At 64.1% G+C, this 23613-nt stretch overlaps 2 protein-coding genes across 3 annotated transcripts; both read right to left on the minus strand.

The window, feature by feature from the left end:
- Window positions 1–242: 242 nt before the first annotated feature.
- LAMB2 (laminin subunit beta 2) lies at window positions 243–10442 on the minus strand. 2 transcript variants are annotated; one of them, XM_066558420.1, is made up of 33 exons: window positions 10336–10442; window positions 10004–10167; window positions 9777–9912; window positions 9512–9585; window positions 9214–9402; window positions 9075–9138; window positions 7984–8186; window positions 7776–7896; window positions 7287–7475; window positions 7037–7216; window positions 6848–6960; window positions 6679–6758; window positions 6466–6601; window positions 6136–6291; window positions 5897–6024; window positions 5698–5815; window positions 5390–5582; window positions 5172–5315; window positions 4834–5065; window positions 4595–4758; window positions 4294–4515; window positions 3527–3741; window positions 3339–3435; window positions 2896–3268; window positions 2641–2825; window positions 2325–2566; window positions 2056–2259; window positions 1819–1963; window positions 1297–1504; window positions 1075–1216; window positions 821–997; window positions 587–746; window positions 243–503 (listed from the first exon to the last, which is right to left on the minus strand). In XM_066558420.1, the coding sequence occupies exons 1-33, from the start codon at window positions 10391–10393 to the stop codon at window positions 367–369; spliced, it is 5349 nt and encodes a 1782-aa protein (XP_066414517.1). In that variant the 5' UTR covers window positions 10394–10442; the 3' UTR covers window positions 243–366. The 2 variants fall into 2 exon arrangements, with proteins under 2 accessions (XP_066414517.1, XP_066414516.1); XM_066558419.1 differs by having other exon boundaries at window positions 4294–4518.
- A 263-nt stretch (window positions 10443–10705) lies between these two features.
- Window positions 10706–22894, minus strand: LOC136561856 (laminin subunit beta-2-like). The gene is made up of 34 exons (XM_066558366.1): window positions 22753–22894; window positions 22083–22258; window positions 21855–21978; window positions 21672–21745; window positions 21342–21530; window positions 21200–21263; window positions 20924–21129; window positions 20733–20853; window positions 20362–20550; window positions 20057–20236; window positions 19565–19677; window positions 19385–19464; window positions 19065–19221; window positions 18717–18869; window positions 18466–18624; window positions 18267–18388; window positions 18021–18141; window positions 17332–17518; window positions 16994–17137; window positions 16310–16541; window positions 15743–15906; window positions 15434–15658; window positions 14629–14843; window positions 14447–14543; window positions 13621–13999; window positions 13353–13537; window positions 13052–13281; window positions 12775–12978; window positions 12275–12419; window positions 11982–12189; window positions 11752–11893; window positions 11362–11538; window positions 11115–11271; window positions 10706–10965 (listed from the first exon to the last, which is right to left on the minus strand). The coding sequence occupies exons 1-34, from the start codon at window positions 22892–22894 to the stop codon at window positions 10832–10834; spliced, it is 5595 nt and encodes a 1864-aa protein (XP_066414463.1). The 3' UTR covers window positions 10706–10831.
- Between the last annotated feature and the right edge of the window lie 719 nt (window positions 22895–23613).

The raw sequence follows: 23613 nt of genomic DNA on the forward strand, positions 1-23613 counted from the left end.
GCCGGCGCGTTCCGGCGGCACCGGGAGCGCGCGGGGCCCCGGGCCGGTCCGCGGGCGTTCCGGGGCTGATCCTGGGACTGCCGGGCTGCTCTGGGGTTCCCGGCTGTGTTGTGCCCTTCAGCCCCGCTGCCGATTCCCGCCCCGCTGTGCCCTCCAGTCCCGCTGCCGATTCCCGCCCCGCTGTGCCCCACACCCGGTGGCGGCCAGCTCCCACCCCGGGGGAGCACGGGGCGGAGGCGGGATTTGCTCTGCAACTTTATTCACACGGGGTACCCTGCAGCGCCCATCCCGCCTGCCGCTGCGGGGCAGGCGGAGGCCGGGCGGCAGGAGGCTGGGTGCTCCGGGGGGTCCAGGCCCCTCCGGGGATCACTGGCAGGTGTTGTAGATCTGGACCTGCTGGTTGATGGTGGCCAGCACCTCCCTCATTCTGGCCTCCAGCCCGCCCAGCTGGGCTGCTTTGGCATCCAGCACCCGCTCGTTCCGCTCGTACTCCTCCTCCAGCGCTGCAGGGACACGGGAACATGAGTCAGCCTGGCCTCCCACCGCTGCCCCCAGCCCCGCCCCAGCATCCCCGCTCCGGCCTCACCTCGCAGCCTCTGCAGCTTGCCCTGGGCGTCCTGCAGCAGCCCTGCGGCCTCCTCCCGCAACTGCTGTGCCCGGCTGCCCGCCTGCTGCACGCCCTGCGCCCGGTGCTCCACCAGCTCCTGTGCTGTCCGGTACCGGTCCCGAAGTGGCCCGTCCAGCACCTGCTGGGCAGCCGGGCTGGTCAGCAGGATCATCACGGGACCCCTGCTGCCACATTGTCCCCCTGATCACCCACCTGCTTGGCCTCGCCGGCCCGGTCCCGCGCAGTGCTGGCTGCCTCCTGGGCACGTGTGGCTGCCAAGCTGTTGTTTGCACGTTTCACCTTCAGGGCATCAGTGTGCCTGTCCAGGAGCCCGATCTGCTCCATGGCACCTGCCAGCTGCTGCTCTGCACTTCGTGTCTGGGTCTGCATCTGGGGATGGTGGCACGGGAGTTTGGTGATCGTACAGTGAGGATTGGGTCCCGTGGTCGTAGGGATGGGGCTCTCACCATGCCAAGGGCACTCTCGCTGTGCTGGATGTCACCGGCAGCTTGCTGCAGCGCCCGCTCAGCCATGCCCTGGGCTTGCCGTGCCTCCTCCAGCGCCTGCCGCACGGCCTCGGCCGTGCCCCGCACTCCCTCTGCCCGTGCCCTGCAGCCACACGGCAAGGCCTCAGCATGGCCTGGGCTGGGATCCCCAGAGGGACTGTGTCCTCACATCCCTGGACTCACCTGGCCCGCTGGGCATCCTGCAGCAGCTGCCCAGCCTGCTGCACGTCACTGGCTGTCTGCTCCAGGATGGCATCCACGCTGGCCAGGCTGCGCACCCGTGTCTTGATCTCCTCGGCCAGGCGGTGGATCTGGTCCGGTGCAGCGGGGAGTGACAGCTCCAGTACCCGACTGGCTACCACCTCAATGCTCTCAGGATCAGCCCCCTCCTCTGCAGGTGGAAGCAGTCAGTGTGTTCCCTACAGCACGCTGGGCTGCAGGGGGCAGGCAGACCAAAGGGCTTCCAGAGGGGAACATGGGACAGGGCAGGGGGGCAAGAGATGGCTGGAGGGCACAGGATGGCTGGGGCAGGGCAGGGACCAGGCAATGCAGCATGGGGCAGGGGTGGCACAGCCCACATGCAGTGTTGGGACAGTGCAGTGCAGTGCAGAGCAGGGTCAGTGCAGTGTGGTGCAGGTGCAGAGCCACAGAACCCACAGAGCATCCGGTAGGGATGGCCAGCCCTCCCGGCATGCCGGCACTCACGGCTCAGGAAGGCCTTGACATGGCTGATTAGCTCCCTCAGCTCCTTGTTGGAGCTCTCCACACGGGCCCTGGTCTGGTTCGCCTTGTCCAGGGCTGCCTGCGCTCGCAACCGGGCCTCGTCTGCCTTCCCCTTGGCCTCTGCCACCTGAGCATGGGCAGAGACCCTCGGTGTCAGCCCCAAGGGCTGCAGAGCGTGGCTGTGCCACCAGATGCCACCAGCACCCATGTGCCACACACCTTGTGGGAGAGCTGGGCCATGTCGCTGGCAGCCTGACGCAGCTCCTCCTGGGCATGGCGTGCCCGGTCCAGAGCACTGTCAGCGTTGGACACGGCTCCACCACAGCTCAGACCACCACAGCGTCGTCCCCCATCCTCATCCCGGCACCCGGCACCGCCACAAGGGCTCTCAGCACAGGGCACATCTCCCACCACACCGCAGACCTGCAAGGCAGCACGGGATCAGGGCAGCTCTGGGTGCCATTCCCAGCTCCCTCCCTGTGTCCCACCTTCTCGTTGAGCGGCTGCAGGCTCAGTGCCTGTGCCCTCGCTGCCAGGTCCATCAGTGCCCGCCGGCTGGCTGCGTTGCGGCGGTTGAAGCCATCCCTCTGGCTGGCCAGGAGCTGCTCAGTGCGCTGCCGAGTGGCTGCCGAGGTGCTGACAGGGCTGGGCACGGCACGGGTGGAGGCATCCGCCCGGCGCTCGGCCTCCTGTGACTCCTTATAGGACTGACGAATACTGTCATAGGCACCTGGGGGGCAGGGACACTGTCAGACCCCTGGCCATGGCCTGACCACCCTGGCCTGGCTCTGTGGTGTGGCTCACCAAGGAAATTGGAGGTCTTGAGGGTGTGTAGCCGCTGTTCCAAGTCCTGCAGGCTGTGGTTGAGGGTGCGGGCACCCCGGTCCACAGTGTTCAGCACATGGCTGGCATTGAAGTTGGCATCCTGAGCAGCCGTCAGCTCCCCTTCCACCCGTGTCAGCCTCTCAGTTGCCTCCTCGATCTGCCGCCTGCAAAGCAAGGGGGTGAAAAGCTGCCCCTAGGCTACCCTGGGAGCCGTGCCCTGTGCCAGGTGCTCACCGCAGTCCCTCCATGGTGTGTGTCAGGTGGGCAGCAGTGGCAGCAGTGGTGTTGCGGGTGGCCACCACGTCACGTACAGTGGCCAGTTTCTCCTCCAGCTGCCGGAAGGTGCCCTCGAAGGCACCGGCAGCCCCGGTGTGCTGCAGGAGGCTGGCCCGCTCTGCCAGCGCTCGGGTACGGGCGGCCAGATCCTGCACCACACGGTCCCAGTCCCCAAAGCAGGGGTGGCAGGGCTGGCAGGCAGGGAAGGTACCAGCAAAGCCCCGGGCACACTGGTCACAGCGGACTCCAGAGATGCCAGGCCGGCAGTCGCAGTGGCCACTGCTGCGGTGGCACTGGGCACTGGCTATGCCACGGGGGTCACAGTCGCAGGCTGCAGGAAAAGTAGTGTCAGGACACCACAGGCTCCCCACTGTGGTCCCCCCACTGGAACTGGCTCTCACCTCGGCACTGCTGCCGTGGGTCACCCCAGTGGTTCTCCTGGCAGTCCGTGCAAGTGCGGCCACCAAAGCCTGGCCGGCAGGAGCACTGCCCTGTGAACTGACAGACATGGCATGGCCGAGGCTGGCACTGCTGCAGCACACCCCCAGCCCCATCCCATTCCCCAACTCCTGTCCCTGTCGTGTCTCACCTGGTTGCAGGTGGGTGTCAGGGAGTGCTGGGGGTGGCAGGCACAAGGCTGGCAGCCTTGCCCGCTGGCCAAGTTCCAGAAGTTGGGGCTGCAGCGGTCACAGCTCTGGCCCTCCACATGGGGCAGGCAGTGGCACTGCCCGCTGTGCCTGTCACAGTGGCACTGCTGGGGCCCACAGGTGCTGGCATCAGTGCCCAGGGGGTTGCAGGAGCAACCTGGAACCAAGAGGCACTGAGCAGAGATAGAGTTGAGGGAATGAGGTCAAGGATGGGAATGAGATTGGGATGGAGATGGGATGGAAGTTCTGATGGGGACAGAGCAGGAGTGGGATGATGATGGATGAGGGTGGAAGCAGGATGGAGACAGAGATTGGACAAGGATGAGGTGGAGACTGGATGGAGATGGAATGTGTGTAGCATGAGGACCACTGGTGGGGATAGGATGGAGATGGGACCAGGGTCAGGATAGAGCTGGAATAAGGACAGGATGGGGACAGATGGATGGCAGTGGGGATGGGATGGCAATGGGGACAAGAATGGGCATGAGAATAGGATATAGATGGGAAGGAATAAGTTGGACATGGGGACAGGGACTGGGCCACAGTGCTGGGGCTGGGCAGAGGAGACAATCCTGTTACAGGGCAGGGCTGCAGGGACTCCACATCCCTGTGCACAAGCAGGGGCACCCATTGGTGCACATGGTCCCCAAGGACGTGTTGGGCCCTGGAGGCAAGTCTGTGTCTGTCTTGGCAGGCAGTGGGTACTCACGCCTGCAGCTGTGTCGTGTGGCATCCCCGTAGAAGCCGGGCTGGCACTCGGCGCAGTGGGGCCCTGCGGTGTTGTAGAGGCAGCGCAGGCACTGCCCTGTGCGCCGGTCACACGCCTCCGGGTCCGTCACATCGATGTTATCGTGGCACTGGCAGGGCAGGCAGCGCCCGCCCTGCAGAGGGTCCCCATAGTACCCAGGGGCACACTCATCACAGCGGGAACCTGCTGACACAGAGCGCTGGGCAGTGCATGGGGACAGGGCACCCCAGCAGGCACTGGGTGTGCCCTGGTAGGTACCCACCTGTGTACCCAGGGCTGCAGTGGCAGATGACCTGCTGGGAGTGGCTGTCTTGGTAGCAGGAGGCAGCAAAGTGGCGGGGGGTGCTGGGCCCCTCAGGACAGGGGCAGGGCCGGCAGTGCTGCCCGGAACCAAGTGCTGGGTTCCCAAAGTGTCCGGCTGCACACCTGCAGGCAGGAGGTCAGCAGGAGCTGGGGCTGCTGGCAGCACCCTGCCCCAGTCTGGCCACATACCCCACCTACCTCTGGCACCTTTCCCCATCCGTGTGGTCACGGCAGCGCAGGCAGCTGCCTGTCTGAGGGTCACAGCTCTCAGCGTGCCCGTTGCACTGGCAGGGCTGGCAGACAGGGAAGCCCCAGTGGCCAGGCTGGCAGCGGTCACAACGTGGGCCATGGGTGCCTTCACGGCAGGGGCACTGCCCAGTGGTGCTATCACAGATGGTGCTCACTGAACCCTCACGGCTGCACTGGCATGCTGGAAAGCACAGCACCCACAGCGTCTGCCCCTGAGCTGTAGAGAGCACCCCTTCCTCATGCCCCCAGCCCTGGGATGCCCAGGCTCCTCTCCCACTGGCACTCACGTCGGCACCCGCCGGGCCCAAAGCCAAAGGTTCCTGGAGAACAGCGGTGACAGCGCCGTCCCATGACATTGGGTTTGCACTGGCACTGCCCGCCCTGGGGCTGGCACTCGGCACTGAGCGAGCCCTGGGGATCGCAGAGGCAGGCTGTAGGCAGAGAGCAGGGTCAGTGTCAGCTGCTGTGGGACAGGGGGCAGGACAGGGTGTGGGGCTTTACTCACGCAGCGCCCCGTCGTGCAGGATGGCCGAGAGGCTGTGCAGGAGGCTGGAGCAAGGCTCAGCCACAGGCGAGGGCCCTGCAGCATGGAAAGGCTGGGCACAGTGGTACCGCTCAAAGGTTTCCCGGCGCTCCATGGAGCTGGGGTCACCCGCAATGAACATCTCCAGTGAGGAGTAACGGGGCAGGAGCACCAGCTGCGGGGCAAAGTCAGTGGGACATCACGTCCCTCTCTCCCTGTGTTCCCTATGGCTGCATCCTATCCCCCTAAAGGGTTGCTGTCCCCCATCCCACTGCCTGTCTGCCCCTCACCGAATCGATGAGCACACTGGCAGTGGGATCCTGATGAGCAGCAGCACAGCCCAGTTCCAGGCGGAGCGTGTAGGAGACACCCTGCTCCAGACAGATGGGCTGGGACAGCACCACATACCTGGATGGGGGCAAAACAGAGCAAGGGCAGCCATGTGCCTCCGGTGACCCCAGCACACCCCAACCCTACTGAGGTGTTTACCTGGCACCAGAGGGGAGGCTGGTGGAGAGCTGGTCATCGGCAGGGATGGTGTTTCCACAACGGCTGCTGGCGGAGACAGGGCTGGGGCGTAGCACCTTCAGCCTCACCTCCTGCCAGGCCTCTGGGTGCTGGCAGCCAAGAAGGGGCAGTGTCAAAAAGCCTCACCATCTGGAACTCCCCACCACTACCTCCCAATCTGGCAATATATCACACTGCTGGCTTCACCATCTGGTGCTCACCTGTGGCTCATAGCGGATGACCACATCGTACTCGGTGGAGAAGGGCACATCACTCACATGGAACTCCACCCAGCCGCCTTCCAACATGCGGGCAAAGCCTATTCCTGTCCAGGAAGCTGGATGGTCTGGGGGCGGCTCACGCTCCACCACTGAGCCCTGGTGCAAGCAGGTGTTGTGAGATGGGACCCTGAAAATCACCTTGGCCAGCAGGCACTGCTCTGCCCTGAGCAGGGAGGCAGACCACTGTCTGCTGGTCTGGGCACCCTGCAAAGGGGCGCCCACTGTGATGCTCTGCCTGATGTCCTCCCCAGGGATACCTGCATTCCTTACCTGATGCAGCCGTGCATCCTCCGCCTCATAGGTGTAATGATCCAGGTTGATGCGGTAGAAACCGGTCTCCACCTGTTCACACTGTCGTCCTATCACATGGCTGTGGCACTGGCACTGCCCTGTCCCCATGGCACACCTGGTACCCCAGCAGCACCATCAGCCCTGATGCCAGGAGGGGTGCCCCTTGCCCTCTGCATCCCCACAAAGACTCACAGGTTGTTGCGGGCACCTCCCACATCGCAGTCACAGGGCCGGCAGCCCGGGAGGTCGTGGCTCAGTCCCCAGTGCTCGGGCTGCAGGGGGTCACAGGGTGTTAAAGAGCAGCTGTCAATGTACTATAGTGCTGAGCACTGTGCAGGGGCCGTGGCACAGCCCCACTCACCAGGCACTGGCTGCAGCTGCCCCCAGTCACCAGCCGCTTGCAGAAGCACTCCCCACTGACAGGGTCACACCGGCTGCCATCAGCCACCGTGCCACGGGGGTCACATTGGCACCCTGCATGGAGAGCCAGCAGTTTCCAGCAATGCCAAACCACGTGCCCGATCCCAACAGGTGCCACCCTGGTACCTACTCCGGCAGCCTTGCAGGTTGTCGGCGCTGAGGCCGAAGAAGCCGGGTTTGCAGCGGTCACAGCGGGGACCAGCCACGTGCTCCTTGCAGCGGCACTGCCCCGCAATCAGGCCCCTGGCTGGGTCATCAGCACCGTCACACAGCCCACCATCCAGAGAACCCTCAGGGTCACAGTCGCAGGCTGAGGAGACAGGCAGGGTGAGCACTGTGACCACCAAAGCACCCCCCTGCACAGCCTGTCCCACACTGACCTCGGCACACTGTGGGGTCCCGCAGGTCCTTGGTGGGGTCCTTGTAGTAGAAGGGCTTGCAGAGGTGACAGCGACGGCCCATGGTGTTGTGCTGGCAGCCATCACACACACCCCCACTGGTGTTCCCCGTGGCCAGGAACACGGCCATGTCAAAGTGGCACCGCCGTGAGTGCTCGTTGCAGTCACAGCCTGCAGGGACATCACCGCTGCATGGCATGTGGCACCACAGCCCACACCTGGCAAGCAGCACCCCAAGTGCCAAAACTCCCCTGCCTGGGCTCTCCTTGCTGACATGCAGCACCACAATCCCAAACCTCCCCAAAGTACATCCCCCTGGCACCCTAGACCCCCTAAGCCAGTCTGCATGATGCCAGTCACCACCAAACCATATCCCACTGTACAACACCCCAAAACCCCTGGCGCAGCACAGACTGGCAGCTCTGGCACTGGGATCACTGTGCCAGGAGCTGGTGCCAGCAGGGCACTCACGGCGACAGGCGTTGGTGCTGGAGCCCTCGGCCGGGCGCCAGGGCAGGTCTTGGTAGAAATCCTCGCAGCGCTCGCAGTTCAGCCCCTGCGTGTGGTGTTTGCAGACACAGCGCCCGTGCACCTGCCAGGATGCCACAGTGAGGGGCTGTGGTCCTAGGTGGCACAGCTACCCAGCTCCAGCAGGGCACACAGGCCTGGCTTGCCCTACCATGCCATCGGTGGTGGCAGGGGCCCCGCTGAGCGGGGCGCACTCAGAGGCGTGCCCGTAGCAGAAGCAGTTCCCGCGCATCACCAGCTCGTAGAGCGCGTAGTAGTACTTCTCCCGGATCTCCCGCCGTGAGTCCAGCAGGTTGTCCCCCAGCGTGTGCAGCTTGGTGAGGTTCACACGCAGGTTGGTGACACGCAGCAGGTCTAGGGCAGGGAGAGACCCCTGTTGGCACAGGGTGGCTGGGCACGTCTATGCACAGCTCACCCCTGCCGGGCACAGCTGGGCTGGGCTGTGCATGGCACAGGGGGCTGTAGGTGCTTCAGACGAGCTGGGCATGGCTGGGGTGGGCTGTGCTTGGCATGGGGTGTCCATGCAGGGCTGCACAATATCAGGCTGGTCTTTTGTGGTTTTCTATATCACACAGTGTTGGCCCAGGCCTGTGCATGGTTTGGCTCACAGGCACGTGGTTGCATGTGGCCAGGCTGGGCTGCACGTAGCTGTGGGGGTTCAGCTCCCACACACGTAGCTGTGCACAGTCTGGCTGTGCGTGGGCAGGGCTCTGCATTCCCACAGCAGAGGCAGGCTGGGACCCCACCAGTGCAGAACAGCACCCTTGGCACAGCACCTTTACATGTCTCAGGACACTCACCATTGGGGGCCGTTCCCAGGAGATGGCTGTGCCTGGTGTGGTGGGTGCAGCCTGGGGCCTTGGGAACACAGGACAGCTTCCCCAGAACTGCAGTTTCCCAGAAGCCCTGCCCTGCCCTGCAGATTCCACCCCTCCTGCTCCCAGTCTAAATTTAGCCTTGGGTGGGTGATTAACCCACTGTGTCCCATGCCCAGCCCAACTCCCCATCTCGAACCACAGCTGGTGTTGGGCTCAGCCATGGCACAGCCATCCTCCTCCATTTAACCCAACGCAGCCTGATCTTCAGCTGCTCTCACAGGGCAGGGTGCAGAGGGGCCCAAGACCCCACAGGCTGGATCAGGTCCTGATCCCTGTGTAGGGCCCAGAGCAGGGAGAGAGCAGCCAAAATAGCTACACCCAAAATAGAGCAGCCAAGCAGGAGCCCAGATGGCTGGCAACTCACTTTGGATGTCAGGGCTGTAGGGGTCCCGGATGGGAATGGCAGGGTCCAGCACCCGGTAGATGACCTGGAAGGGACAGCAAGGTGATGAGAGCAGTGCAGGGAATCCCCTGACTCTCCTAGGACACTACGAGGGCCTCACCTCCCCCTCAGTGGAGGGCTCGATGTCAGAGTAGCGGGACTCGCAGACGACATCATCGATGCGGCGTGGGGGCCCGTGGGGGACGTGGGGAAAAGAAGCAGCGCAGTCATAAGCGAAGTAGCGATACACCTTCCAGGTGTGCCCAAAGTCAGCTGAGCGCTCCACCAGCATGGCCGCGGGCCGGAACGTCTGCGAGACATCCAGGTGGGACAGGGGATAGCCCCACAGTCCCTCAGTCCCTGTGGGCATGATCAATCCTGTCCTGTCTCAGCCTGGATACCCACACGCTCGGACCCACCTTGAAGGTCATGATGAGATGAGTGAAGTGGAACTCGGCCTCCAGGTCCAGCTGGATGCTGACATGCTCCACACCTGGGGGTGAAAAGTGTGACAAATGGAAGCACCCACTCACAGGTCCCGGGGGCTCGTTCCCCCCACCCGGCAGTGGTCCAGGGGCGCGGCCATGGCCACAGGCTGAGTCACACTTCCTCAGTGTGGGAGGAAGGGAAGGAGAGCCCCCCGGGACAGGACAGGATGCTCCACCACCCCCACCCACTACTCACCGTTCTCTGACTGCCACCAGGCTTTCTTGGGGCGGGGGGCAAAGCTGGTGACCACATTCTGGATGCGGTGGCTGTTGGTGTTGGTGCGGGCATCGTAGGGCCGCCGGGAGTCGCAGATGAAGCACTTTTTCTCCTCCTGCGAGTTGGAAGGCTCAATGATGCGTGTCCCCAGCCGTGTCCCGTGCCCCTCATCCTTGTCTTGTCCCCCCAGGTCCCGTCCCACTCACCTGGAGGTGGCTGACGATGCAGTAGGGCTGGGGCCGGCGCAGCCCGCAGGTGGAGGTGGCACTTAGGCGGGCTGCTCGTCCCACCAGCAGGTCCCCGGTGGCCGGGTAGCAGCTGCCGCGGGCACAGCCCTGGGGGGAATCGGGGGCCAGGGCCACCCCCAGCCCTGCGGAGCGGCGGGCGGCTGAGGGCGCTGCGGGGCCGGGGGGGCCGGGGCCGGGTTTCCCCCCTCCGCGCCCGGGGCCCCTTCCGTGACCGCCCGGAAACGGGACGGCGGGGCCGGGCCGGACCCTGGTGCCCACCGGCCCCGCCGCGGCGCGGGGCGCGGACTCACCGGCCAGCAGCGGCAGCAGCAGGAGGACGGTGGGGCTCCGCTTCGCCGGGCTCCGCATCGCGGGGCGCGACGGGGCCAGACGGGACGGAAAGGGGCGCAAAGGGCGCGCAAAGGGGGCGCTCGGCAGGTGCCCGCCGGTCCCGTCCCGTCCCGTCCCGACTCACCGGTTCCCCTTCTCGTTCCCGTTCCCAGTCCCTTCCCCGTCCCCTTCCCGGTCCCTCCCGGCCCCTCCGAACTGGCGGCAGTCGCAGCTCTCGGGGCTGCGCGGAAAGCGCGGGGCGGATCCCGGCTGGAGCGGGGGAGCGGGCCGGCCGGGAGAGGCGGGAGGAGGCAGGAGAAGGCTGGACAGAAGGCATCGGACACAGGCACACACAGTTTAGGGCTTTATTTGCAGGCGCGCCCGCACTAAAGGCGCCTGCAGAGTGGACGGGACTCCCGGGCTCGGGGACCTGCGGGGCGGCGGGGCAGGACCGGCCCCTGGTCCCGCCAGTGGTCCCTAGCAGGTGGCGTAAGCGTTGGCCCTCTCCTGGATCTCCTGCAACAGCCCGGTGACCTGCTCCTCCAAAGCCTGCAGTCGTGTCACTTTTGCTGCCATCATCCGTTCATTGGCCCCAAAGCGCTGCTCCAGGTCTGCGGAATGCACAACATGGTCACAGTACAGCATCCCCCATGTCCCCTGTCACCATCGGGACACCCGGTGGGACAGGCCCAGGGGGACACGGGGAGATGTATTATGGGGAGGTGGCAGGAAATGTACCCCACCATGTGCTCCCTCTCACCTTCCAGCTTCCTTTTGCTGTTGCTGGCCTTATCCAGGAGGTCTCGGGCTTCTGCCATCAGCTGCGACACACGCTGCAGGGCCCCACCAGACACCCTGTCCAGCGTGCCCACCCGGTTCTTCAGCACCACATAACGCTGTGTTACCTGGGCCAGGTCCTGGCGGCACAACGGCATGGTGAGGCTGAGCACCTGCAGCACCCAGTACCTGCTTGCTGGCATGCATAACCAGGCAGGGATGGAGCTCACCTGGCTAAGCGTCCCCGAGGTGGTGGTGGCACGCTGTGCCGCATCCTTAGCTTGCTGGGCCATGTGGCGGGTACCCCGGCCATGCTCCTGCAGGCTGGTGATGCGCTGTGCCAGCTCCTGCAGCCGCCTCTGCGCCTGCGACTCCTTCCTGTCCAGCACCTGCAGCCTGCGCTCCGCCTGGCAGGGATGGACACCAGCTGCAGCAGGCACAGCAACCACCATGCCCATGGTGCCAGCCCCACTGCCCTGGCAACTGCCCAATGCCAGCCACATTTCTCCAGAGCCAGCCTCCCTACCCATAATGTGCCCAAGCCATGTCTTGCTCTGCACAGCACTGATCCCATTACTCCCAGTGGTACCAGCTCCACTCCCCGAGCCCATACTCCTCACCTTCCTGGCTCTCTTCTCAGCCACCTGGATGGCATCCCTGGCGCTCTGCAGGGTGCTCCCTGCTGTCATCGCCTGTGTCCGTGCCACCTCCAGTGCCTGCTGTGTCCCCGCCAGCTCATCCCTTATGCCTTCTGCTCGCTCCCTGCAGCAGCACAGGCATCTCCAGGCCCTGCCGCTGCAGGGGGACTGACCCTATCCCCTGCCTGCCCCAGCATGGTCCCACCACTTGCCTGGCCTCCTGTCCCTGTGCCAGCAGATCCCGTGCCACAGCCAGCCCCTCTGCTGTGCTGTTGAGAACTGCGTCCACCCCCTCTAGCTGGCTGATGCTCTCCTGCATCTCCCACAGCAGCTCCTGGATCTGTCCAGGGCTGCTGGGCAGGGAGATGTTCAGCACCTGCCGGGCCACCAGCTCGATGCTGCCTGGGTCAGCTCCCTCCTCTGCAGGGACAGGGGAGCAGGGTGGGCTCAGGGTGGGCTCGCTGAGTCCTGCCATGCCCATGTGCCCACCCAGTGCTGTCACTACCTGCCAGGAAGGCCTTGATTCGGCGGATGAAGTCCCGCAGCTGGGCTGTTGCCTTCTCTGCACGGCTGCGTGCGGCCTGAGAGCGCCCCAGTGCCTCCTCTGCCCTGCTGCGTGCCCCCCGTGCCAGCTCCTGCACCTCCTGCATCTGAGGGGCACCTGGCTGAGCAGGGGGCACAGGGCAGCCCCGGGAGGGGGCATTTGGGATGAGCAGGGAGTATGAGGGGACAAGATGTGAGCCTGCAAAGGAGCATGCAAGGGGGGTGCAAGGGGAACAGAGGGTACAGCAGTGGCCCAAGGGGGCATGCACACAAGTGGCACAAGGGGCATCTCTGAATGGGCATAAGAGACACATACAGAGCTAACATGCTTGGGGAAAAAGGAAAGGGAAAAAACAGGACATAGAAGGGGGCCATGCAAAGTGGCATGGAAAGGGCACCAACAGGATATGCAAAATGGACACAAGGGGACCCCAGAAAGTGCCATGGAGCAACCACCCCTACCTTCTGTGCCACAACATCCAGCTGCCCTAATGCCACCTCCAGCTGCTGAGAGGCATTATGAGCACTGCTCAGGGCTCGAGCTGAGACAGGCAATGCCCCTGCACACCCAGTACCACCGCAGTGCCTTGTCCCTTCACTGTCTCGGCACAAGGCTCCTCCGCAAGACGCATGCTCGCAGCTCCGGTCTCCAGGCGCCCCACAAATCTGTGATGGTGGAAATGGCAGCTCATTTCCTGGAGGGTGATGCCCACGCCGCTTCTGCCAGTCCTGCTCTCACCTTCTCGTTGATCCTGGCAATGCTGAGTCCCATCACCCGTTTTTGTGTCTCCCGCAAGGATTTCCGGGCTGCAGCTGTGCCACGGCGGAAGGTATCGCCCCGCTGCTGCAGCGCCCGCTCGGTCGCCCGCTGCGTCACCTGCGCCCTCCTGAGCTCGCCAGCCGTGCCATTGACCATCACCTCCGCCTGCCGCGAGGCCTCCGCCAATGCCAGGATGCTGCGGTAAGACTCTGTGGGTGCAGGTGTTAGGCTTTGGCCAGGATGGCTGCCACCAAACCCAAACCTTGCTGGCTGCTCTTACCGCTGAATCCAGCTGCCGCTACAGTGCCGAGGAGGCTCTGAAGGTGGGAGGTGGTTTGGTTGAGACCTCCCAGCTCACGGCTCAGCTCAGCTAGCTGGCCATGGTGCTGCATATCCGCCTGCGCCAGCTGGTCTAGATGTTGCTCCAACTCTTGGAGGTGCTTCCCGAAATTGTCCAGCTCCATCCTTTGGGTAGGGAGGATGGCTTCAAACTTTCAGGTGGGGACAAGAGGGAAGTCCCTCCACCCTAGCCCTACATGCATACTTGCCTGGTGCCACCCAGCTGCCTGGGCAGTCCATCGAGGAGGGGACTACCAGGGCTGTGCCCCTCTCCCAGCAGCTGTTCCACGTGCCCCAGAGCCTCCTCAAGCTCCCGTAGGCGACGGGGGCTGAGTGGGAGTGCAGAGCCCCCCTCCCTCAGCACCTGCACCTGTGCCCCAAGGCGCTGCAGCCCTTCCCGCAGGCTGCCCACAGCCAGGTCCCAGCGCCCAAAGCAAGGGTGGCAGGGCGAGCACTGGGGGAAGGGCTCCTGGTAGCCCCGCTGGCAGCGGTCACAGCGCAGCCCCCCGAATCCTGGCCGGCAGCGGCACTGCCCGTTGTCCTGCTCGCACTGCGGGCTCTCAGCACCCAGCGGCTCACACTCACAGGCTGCAGAGACAGTTGGAGCTGTGTCCCAGCCTTTCCATGGAGTCCCATGCCCCCAGACTGCCACCATGTCCCAGCATCCCACCATATTCCCCTGTGTCTCCAGAATCCAGTCTATCCCCAGCATCTTCTATTGTTCCCACAGTTCCACCAAGTACTGGGTCCCCAAAGTCCTGCATGTCCCCAGAGACATACCATGTCCTCAGTGTTCCACCATGTCCCCAGCATCCCACTGTTCCCCAAGGTCCATCATGCCCACAGTGTCCCACCATGTTCCCAAGATCTCCTGAGTCCCTTGTGTCCCCAGTGTCCCACTGTCTCCTTAGTGTCCCATGTTCAGAGTCTCCCACCATGTCCCATTTCCCTAGAGTCTCACTATGCACCCAGAGTCCCCTCATATCCCCCATCCCCAGAGCCCCTGCTCCTCCAGTCCCTGGGGTGTGCTCCCACCTCGGCACTCCTGCTCGGGGTCTCCCCAGTGGTGCTCCTGGCACTGGGAACAGACACGACCCCCGAAGCCAGGCCGGCACTGGCACTGCCCTGTCACCTGCAGTGACAGCGCCATGCTCACTGTGCAGCTCACTGGGCCCCAGGAGGGCAGTGCAGCTGTAGCAGGGTGGCAGGAGACTCACAGTGTCACAGGCAGGGTGCAGGGCATGTGTGGGGTGGCAGCCACAGGGCTCACAGCCCCTTGGCCCCCCCAGCCTCCAGAAGTGGGGTGCGCAGCGATCACAGCTCTTGCCCACGACATTGGGCCGGCAGGCACAGGCTCCTGTGCCACGGTCACAGTCACAGGTGCCATCGGTGCAGTGGGAGGCCAGTGTGCCCCGTGGGTCACAGCCACAGCCTGCAGGAGGGTGGATGGCCACATGGGGCTCAGCCCATACCCGCTGCCCAGGCAGTGTGCTGCTGAACCCAGCACCCCAAATCTGCCTGACCCCAGTGTCCCCCAGTCTACCAGGCCTCAAACCCCTGCACAGCCCCACCAACCCCGATCCCTGTCCCCTGCCCAGCCCCAACCCAGGCACAGCCCCACACCCCTTCTAACAGCCTCAAACCTCTCCTGGCCCTGAACCCTAGCCCTGCAACACCCCAAAATTCTCCCTGACCCAACCCCAATCACCCACACCCAACCACAGCCCCACACCTCATCCCTGTGTTGAGCCATTGCATCATTTCAACCCCCCCATCCCAAACCCCTGTGCATCTGCAGCCCCGCAGCCCTGCAGCCCCGCATCCCCGCAGCCCTGCAGCCCCACCAGCCCCGCATCCCCGCAGCCCTGCAGCCCCACATCCCCGCAGCCCCGCAGCCCCTACATCCCCGCAGCCCCGCAGCCCCGCAGCCCCTGCATCCCCGCAGCCCCTGCATCCCCGCAGCCCCGCAGCCCCGCAGCCCCTGCATCCCCACAGCCCCTGCAGCCCCGCAGCCCCGCTCACGCCGGCAGCTGCGCTGCAGGGCATTGCCATAGTAGCCCGGCTGGCAGTGGGCACAGCGGGGCCCAGCTGTGTGGTACAGGCAGCACAGGCACTGTCCCGTGCGGGGGTCGCAGCCCTCTGGGTCGCTGGTGTCGATGTTGTTGTTGCACTGGCAGGGCCGGCACTCCCCCCCATCCATCTCCGGAGCCCCAAAGTAACCAGGGGAGCAGCGGTCGCAGCGGGGCCCTGCAGAGAGGGGGCTGTAGGTGCTGGGGTCCCGCAGCCCCAGGCAGGGGGTCCCTGCTGGCCCGTGCCCGCTCTGGCCCTCACCCGCGTATCCAGGGGCACAGAGGCAGACGATGTGGTGTGTCTCATCGTCCGCATGGCAGGCGCTCCCGTGGTAATGCCGTGTGCCAGGGTAGCCGGGGCAGGGGCAGGGCCGGCACTGCTGCCCAGAGCCCAGCACAGGGTTCCCATAGTAACCATCCTGGCACCTGAAAGGACGAGAGGGGACCCAGTGGGTCCCTCCAATCCATCATATACCATCCCACCATCCCATCCTATTCCATCGTATCCCGTACCATCATATCTCACCCTATCCTAGCCAATTGTATCCATCCCATTCCATCTCAATCTCATCCATCCCATCCCATCCCATCCCATCCCATCCCACACCATGCAATCCCATTCTATTCTACCCCATCCCATCATATCTCTGCCAGCCCATCTCAATCCATACCACCATTCCAACATATCCCATATCATCATATCTTATCCTGTCCTACTCCATTGTATCAACCCAATTCTATGCCACAACACCCCACACCACCCCACCCCACCCCCCCCCCCCCACACCACACCACACCACTCCACGGCCTCCTCTGGGAGCTGGCCCACCTCTCACAGTGCCGGCCACTCGTGTGGTCGCGGCAGTGCAGGCAGGTGCCCGTCCGGGGGTCGCACTCCTCGGCGTGCCCGTTGCACTGGCAGGGCCGGCAGGCAGGGAAGCCCCAGTGGCCGGGCTGGCACTGGTCACACTGCCGGCCCACAGTGCCGGGCTGGCACCAGCACTGCCCGCTCACCTTGTCACACAGCTGGGACACTGAGCCCTCTGGGGAGCAGGTGCAGGCTGCAGGGCGGCACAACTCAGGTCAGGCACATGGGTGCAGGGACACAGGGGTGGACAGACAGACAGAGAGGCAGGCAGGGGACCAGCACCCAGAACATGCTCACTCCATGGGCTGTGGCACAGAAGGGCTTATGTGGACACACAGGTCCACAAGAGCATGGGTGGACAGACAGATGAGAGAGTGTAGGACAGCACAATGCTTACAGGGGGCTCATGTGGATGGATGGATGGATGGATGGATGGATGGATGGATGGATGGATGGATGGATGGATGGATGAATGGATACCTGTGACTGAGCCCATGGGCTGCAGGACAGCAGGGCTGAGATGGACACATGCACAGACAGATGGACCGACAGACAAGTGAACAGGGCAGTGAAGAGGGCGCTGATGGCTGGACAGACAGACAGGAGAGACAGCAGTTCCTGGCAGACGAAGATCCCAGTACTCACGGCTGCATCCCAGGGGCCCAAAGCCGAAGCTGCCTGGGGCACAGTGGTCGCAGCGTCGGCCGATGACGTGGGGCTTGCACTCACACTGCCCACCCTGCACCTGGCACTCGCTGCTGCGGGAGCCCTGTGGGTCGCACTGGCAGGCTGTGGGAGAAGGACCAGCATGGGGCCAGGGCTGCCTTTTCTGCACCTGCCCACACCTGCCCACACCCTGCCCACGCCCTGCCACTGCTCTCCTGCCCACCATTCCATGGGCATGGGCATATCCTGACCCACTGCCCCGGCAGGGCTCCAGCCCTGCCCACTTGTGGATCCCATCCTGCAGGCTCCCCACTCACGCAGTGCCCCGCCGTGCATCAGGGCTGAGACGCTGCAGACCAGGCGGGCACAGGCCTCGGCCAGGGGGTGAGGGGGAGCCATGCGAAACACCTCCAGGCACTGGTACCGCTCCAGCTCCTCCTGGCGCACTGCTGCCTCTGCCCCATGGAACCCTGGCAACTCTGACACCCGTGGCAGGAGCACCAGCTGGGGGAAGGGAAGAGGAGATGGGGCGGGGGGGCATAGCCAGCCTCCACTGTGGCACCTACCACTAGGCTGGATCCATGTGCTCCAGGACAGTCCCAATGATGCTGGGGTCAATTACCCCAGCTCCATCAACAGCCATGGACATCCCCAACCCCATTGATATTCCCATAAAAAGTGCCATCCCCAGAAGCTTCCTTATTCCCTTCCACGCTGACATCCCTATGCCAACCCCAACTCTATCTAAATCCCCAGTCTCATTGATATTCCCTTCTATTCCCTTCCCCTTCAACATCTACTTCCCCATTCCCATCCCCATCCCATCCCCATCCTCATCTCATCCTCATCTCCATCCCACCCTATCTCATCCCATCTCATCCCCATCCTGACCCCAAGTGCATCCCCAGAGGGGGGTCACTTCTCACTCCAGCCTCTGTCCCTGTCCCTGCCCATGATCCCACCCCTGCCAAGCCTCAGGCACAAGGGGCAGTGGGACTCCCCTCACCGAGTCAATGAGGATGAAGGCACCAGGGTGGCGCTGGGTGACGCCAGCCCGCTGAAGCCGCATGGTCACCTCATAAGGGGTGCTGGGCTCGAAGCAGAAGGGCCGGGACAGCAGCACATACCTGTACAGAGTCAGGTGTTGCATGGGCACAGCAGGGCCATGGAGACAGCAAAAGGACAGCAGCAGCAGGACCCAACCACCTCCCTTGTTCCCATCCCCAACGCCCCCCAGCCCATCCCATTGCACCTCTGGCTGTGGGGCAGACTCTGGCGGTACATCTGCTCGGAGGGCAGCAGGTTCCCACAGCGAGGGCTGGTGGGCAGCAGCCGGGAGCTGACACTGACCACGGCCTCCCAGTCCTCGGCTGACTGTGGTGACAGGCAAGGGCAGTGTCAGGGCTGAGCTGTGCCATACACGCCGTGGCCGTGGCTGTGGCCGTGCTCACCTCGGGCTCGTAGCGCAGCAGCAGCTCGTAGTCCATGGCGTAGGGCACGTTGTCCACGCGGAAGGTCAGGCCAGCCCCGTCCCGCACCCGGGCAAACCCCAAGCCTGTCCACGTCACCATGCGCCCGGCACTGTCCCGCACCACCTCCTCCACGTCCGGCTGGGCAGGGCACAGGCACAGTTTGGCCCTGGCTCTACCCCCAGCCACTTCTGCCCTGCAGTGCCTCACTGTGCCCTCCCCTACCACCTCACCTTGGGGGGCTGCTGGCGGCTGCGGCGCGAGGGGACAGGGGGCTGGGGAGCACGGAGGGGGCTGTGCTGATGCCGTGAGTGTCCCTTCCGCCCAACTGGCTCCCTGGTGTCGTACTCCAGGCAGTCCTGGGCCACCTCTACCCGAATGGCACCCTGCAGGGATGGGGTCAGGGGACGGTGGCCATGCACAGGGACAGTCATGCACGAGGATAGCCGTGTACAGGGCATGGTAACAGCCACATGCAGGACAGGGTGACAGCCATGCATAGAGCACAGCAGCAGCTATGCATGGAGCATGGTGAACAGTGACGGCCATGCACAAGTACAGTGACCCCCAAGGAGACTCACCGGGAGCTGAGGGTGGCTGTGGCCATGGCCGGTGGCCTGCTCGGCCTCATAGGTGTAGTAGTCAAGGGGGGCACAGAAGAAGCCGGGTTGTACCTGGTCACACTGCCGCCCCATGATGTGGGGACGGCAGGGACACGCCCCATCTTCCATGGAGCACCTGGGGGTGACCATCCTGTCCTTTCATCTGTCCTTCTGTCTGTGTCATCATCCCTCCCTACTTCCATCTCTGTCCCCATCCCTCCCTCCCCCATGTGTGACTCCCAGCCCTGTCCCCACTCTCTTCCCCATCCCTGCCCCACGGGTGCTGTGCTGGACCCCACCGGTTGTTGTAGGCTCCCCCGAAGTCACAGGCGCAGGGCCGGCAGCCCCCCAGGTCGTAGCTCAGACCCCAGAACTCGGGCTGCAGTGAGGAGGGGACATGTAGGGCATGTGTGGTGCCAACCCAGCCCTGGGGGTTGCCATGGGGTTGGGGACAGTCCCTCACAGGTTGGGGTACTCACCACACATTGGCTGCAGGAGCGCCCAGCCACGAAGCGTTTGCAGTAGCAGTCCCCACTGATGGGGTCACACGGGGAACTGCCTGCCACCGTACCCCGCGGGTCACACCTGCATGCTGCCCCCACACATGCACATGTGAGGGGGTGCCAGTGGGACTACAGCCCACATGCTTCATGGCCTTCCTTCCCCATCCCATATCTATCCATCTTCATCCCTTCCATCCCCATCCTTCCATCACCATCCCTCTATCCATTCTCATACAACTATGCCATATCCCTCCATCGTACATCCCCCTCTATCCCAGATCCTTCCATCCTCATCCCTCCATCACCATACCTCTACCTCCATCCCTCCACCCTCATCCATCCCGTCCCCATTCCTCCATCAACATCTCTTCATTCCCCATCCCTCCAATTTCATCCCTTTCTCCCTACCCCTCCATCATCCCCCCATCCCCATCCCCTCTCCCACGCCATCCCTGGCCCCCAGCTCACGCTGACAGCCCTGTGGGTCGCTGTGGCTGAGGCCATAGGCGCCGTGCTGGCAGCGGTCACAGCGGGGACCGGCCACGTTCTCCTTGCAGCGGCACTGGCCCGCAATCATGCCCAGCGCCATGTCTGTGTGCCCATCGCAGGCACCTCCATCAAGCGACCCTGCTGGGTCACAGTCACACGCTGCCAAGAGACAGGATCATCAGTAGTTCTGGCTGCTGGCACCAGGAACCATGAGACTGGGGCAGGTGGCACCAGGAGCCATAGGGCTGGGACAAGCCGTGGGGCTGGGGTCCCAGGACACTCACGGGCACAGGCAGTGGGGGACCGGATGTCGGAGCGAGGGTGCCGGTAGTAGAAGGGCTTGCAGAGGTGGCAGTGGCGGCCCATGGTGTTGTGCTGGCAGCCATCACACACACCCCCACTGGTGTTCCCCGTGGCCAGGAACACGGCCATGTCAAAGTGGCACCGCCGTGAGTGCTCGTTGCAGTCACAGCCTGCAGGGACAGCACCGTGGCATGGCACATGGCACCACAGCCCTCACCTGGTAGGCAGCACCCCAAGTGCCAAACCTCCCCTGTCTGGATCCCCCTTACTCTGATATGCAAAGCTCCCCAAAGTACAGCCCTGGCACCCCAAAATCCCTGGCACAGCACAGCCTGGCAACCCTGGCACTCACGGCGACAGGCGTTGGTGCTGGAGCCCTCAGCCGGGCGCCAGGGCAGGTCATGGTAGAAATCCTCGCAGCGCTCGCAGTTCAGCCCCTGCGTGTGGTGTTTGCAGACACAGCGCCCATGGATCTGGGGGGAGCACCCAGCTCAGTGTGGCTGCCAGGTCCCAAGGGGCAGTGCTGGGGGGTTTGTGCCTCACCATGCCAGGGACAGAGGGTGTCGGGGCACCCGGTGCTGGGGCACAGTGGGCAGCGTGGCCGTGGCAGAAGCAGCTCCCGCGCAGCACCAGTTCATCCACAGCGTAGTAGTACTTGTGCAGCACCTCCCGCCGTGAGTCCAGCAGGTTGTCCCCCAGTGTGTGCAGCTTGGTGAGGTTCACCCGCAGGTTGGTGACACGCAGCAGGTCTGGGGGCGTGTCACTGTTAGCACCTGCCCTGACACCAGCCCTGCATCCCCCACACCCCCGGCAACATACTCTGGATGTCTGGGCTGTAGGGATCAGCTACGGGAATGGAGGGGTCCAGCACCTTGAAGATGACCTGTGAGAAGGAAGGAATGGGTGATCCCATTCCACTCAGACCCCTGGCCCTGCTCTGAACCACCCTATTCCTACGCACCTCCCCATGGCTGGACGGCTCAATCTCAGAGTAGCGCTGGTCACACAGCACCTCATCCACAAGCCCCAGGGAGTGGCTGGGGATTCCAGGGAAGAGCTTGGAGCAGTTGTAGGCAAAGTAGCGATACACCTTCCAGGTGCGCCCAAAGTCAGCTGAGCGCTCCACCAGCATGGCCGCAGGGCGGAAGGTCTGCAGGACACCCAGATGGGATGGGGACCAGACCCACAGCCCCTCCAGATCCATCCCATCCCATCCCATCCCATCCCATCCCATCCCATCCCATCCCATCCCATCCCATCCCATCCCAGGCATCCGTGTGTCAGGACCCACTTTAAACTTCATAATAAGGTGGGTAAAGTGGAACTCGCCCTCCAGGTCCAGGCGGATGCTGACATGCTCCACACCTGGGAGACAAAGAGAGACAGAGATGGCTGAGGCTGGGGAAGACCCCCATGGCCATGCAGCCCCACAGCACATGCATATGGGGCAACCTCACTGCCACCCTGACCTCACCATTCTCCGACTGCCACCAGGTTCGTTTGTCATGGGGGCTGCTCAGGTAAATGACATTCTCGATGCGGTGGCTCTCAGGCAGGGATGGGTCACGTGAGTCACAGGTGAAACACTTCTCCGAGTCCTGTGCCAAGGAGTGGCACCATCAGGGATGGGTGACTGGAAGCTGCACTAGTGCCTGGCTGTGTGGGTCTGTGCTGGAGCTGTTCTGGGGCTGGGTGAGCTCACCTGGAGGTGGCTGACGATGCAGTACTCCTGGGGGCCATCCAGCCCACAGGTGGAGGTGGCACTCAGGCGGGAGGCTCGCCCCACCAGCAGGTTCCCAGTGGCTGGGTAGCAGCTGCCGCGGGCGCAGCCGTGGCTCAGGTCAGGCTCCTGCCAGCCCCCAGCCACCAGTCCCCCGACTGCAGAGAGCATGAGGGCACAGGCTGGGGGCTGCACTGGGGTGCCTGGGCACCCCCTGCTCCCCCATGCACCCACCCCACCCCCAGCTGTCCCATCCCATCCCATCCCTGCATCCCGACCCACTGATGCAGCATGAAGCTCCATGATCCGGAAAGGTGCTGGCAGCAGCACCGCAGCCTCGTGACCAGGGGCAGGGAGCGGGGTGACTGGGGGGCTGGGCTGCCCGTGCTCCTGGGGGCCCGGGCAGCCCCAGGGTTCTGAGAAGTGCCTCGGGGAGTCAGAAGCCAGGTCAGGCGCTTGCTAATCCCGACAGGGCTTAGTGCAGCCTGGATTCCCCGCTGGATTTTGCGGCAGTCAGGCTGTGGGCGCTGCCAGGCAGGGAGCATGGCCACCACCTCTGCTGCCCAGCACCCTCCACCCTGACTGAGGTCCCTGAACCACCACAGCTCCCAGCAGTGTAGGTATGCAGGGTGCCCCCAAGGCCAATGCTTACCCAGGAGGAAAGCAAGCACCAAGAGGTCCATGGGCAACCACGGGATCTGCCTGGTGGAACATGGAGATGGCACTGCGATAGGGCGCAGGGTATGGCATGGGGTGCAAATCAGCTGATGCCTGTCCTCTCCTGGCTCTAGCATGACTGTGCAGTCCAGGATGCACCCCCCCACACCGGCATGATGGTGCTTTCCAGGGACAACACGAGGAATCAGGGTCATTTGGGGCAGCTGGGTCTGAAAGTTCTCCGGGATGACATGCAGTGTCCACCTGAGCAGCTCTGCGGGACTGTCACACACACATCCAGGCACACAGCCATGCTATGCCCCACCAGAGCTGGCACGAACTGTGCCATGCCCCACCCTGCCTGGCTCAGAATGGATCTATCCTTTTGAGAGTCACTAGTGTCCCTGGGGGGTACCAGCATCGGGCCAGGGCCAGCTTGGGAGGGGAGCCAGGAACGCTGGAGCCGGCTGGGCAAGGGCGTCCCTGACTCTGGCCAGGGTCCCGCTGTTAAATTTAGGTTGGAGCTGTCTTTTGTGTTTCCTTCTCTCCCGGTACTTCCCGCTCTCAGCCTCACAAGTGCTGGATCAAAGCCGGGTCTCGGCTCTGCCCAAACACATCTCTCCTGTCCCCCGCACGGAGCCAGCCCAGGGCAAGGGGGCTCGGGGCGATGGGGGGAGCCGCGGCTCCGTTCTGGCACCCGCCCCGCTCGAAGCCATGCCAGGGCGATAGGCAAGGTGGTGCAGAGCCACGTGCTGGCACGAGGGTCCCCGAGCCCCCGAACCCCCTGTACCTGGCGTCCTGCGGCGTCCGGCGGGACCAAGGCCAGGGTCGAGGGCGGCGTGGGACCCGCTGCCCC

This window comes from Molothrus aeneus, chromosome 12, assembly GCF_037042795.1.
Source record: "Molothrus aeneus isolate 106 chromosome 12, BPBGC_Maene_1.0, whole genome shotgun sequence".
Classification (NCBI taxonomy): Eukaryota; Metazoa; Chordata; class Aves; order Passeriformes; family Icteridae; genus Molothrus; species Molothrus aeneus.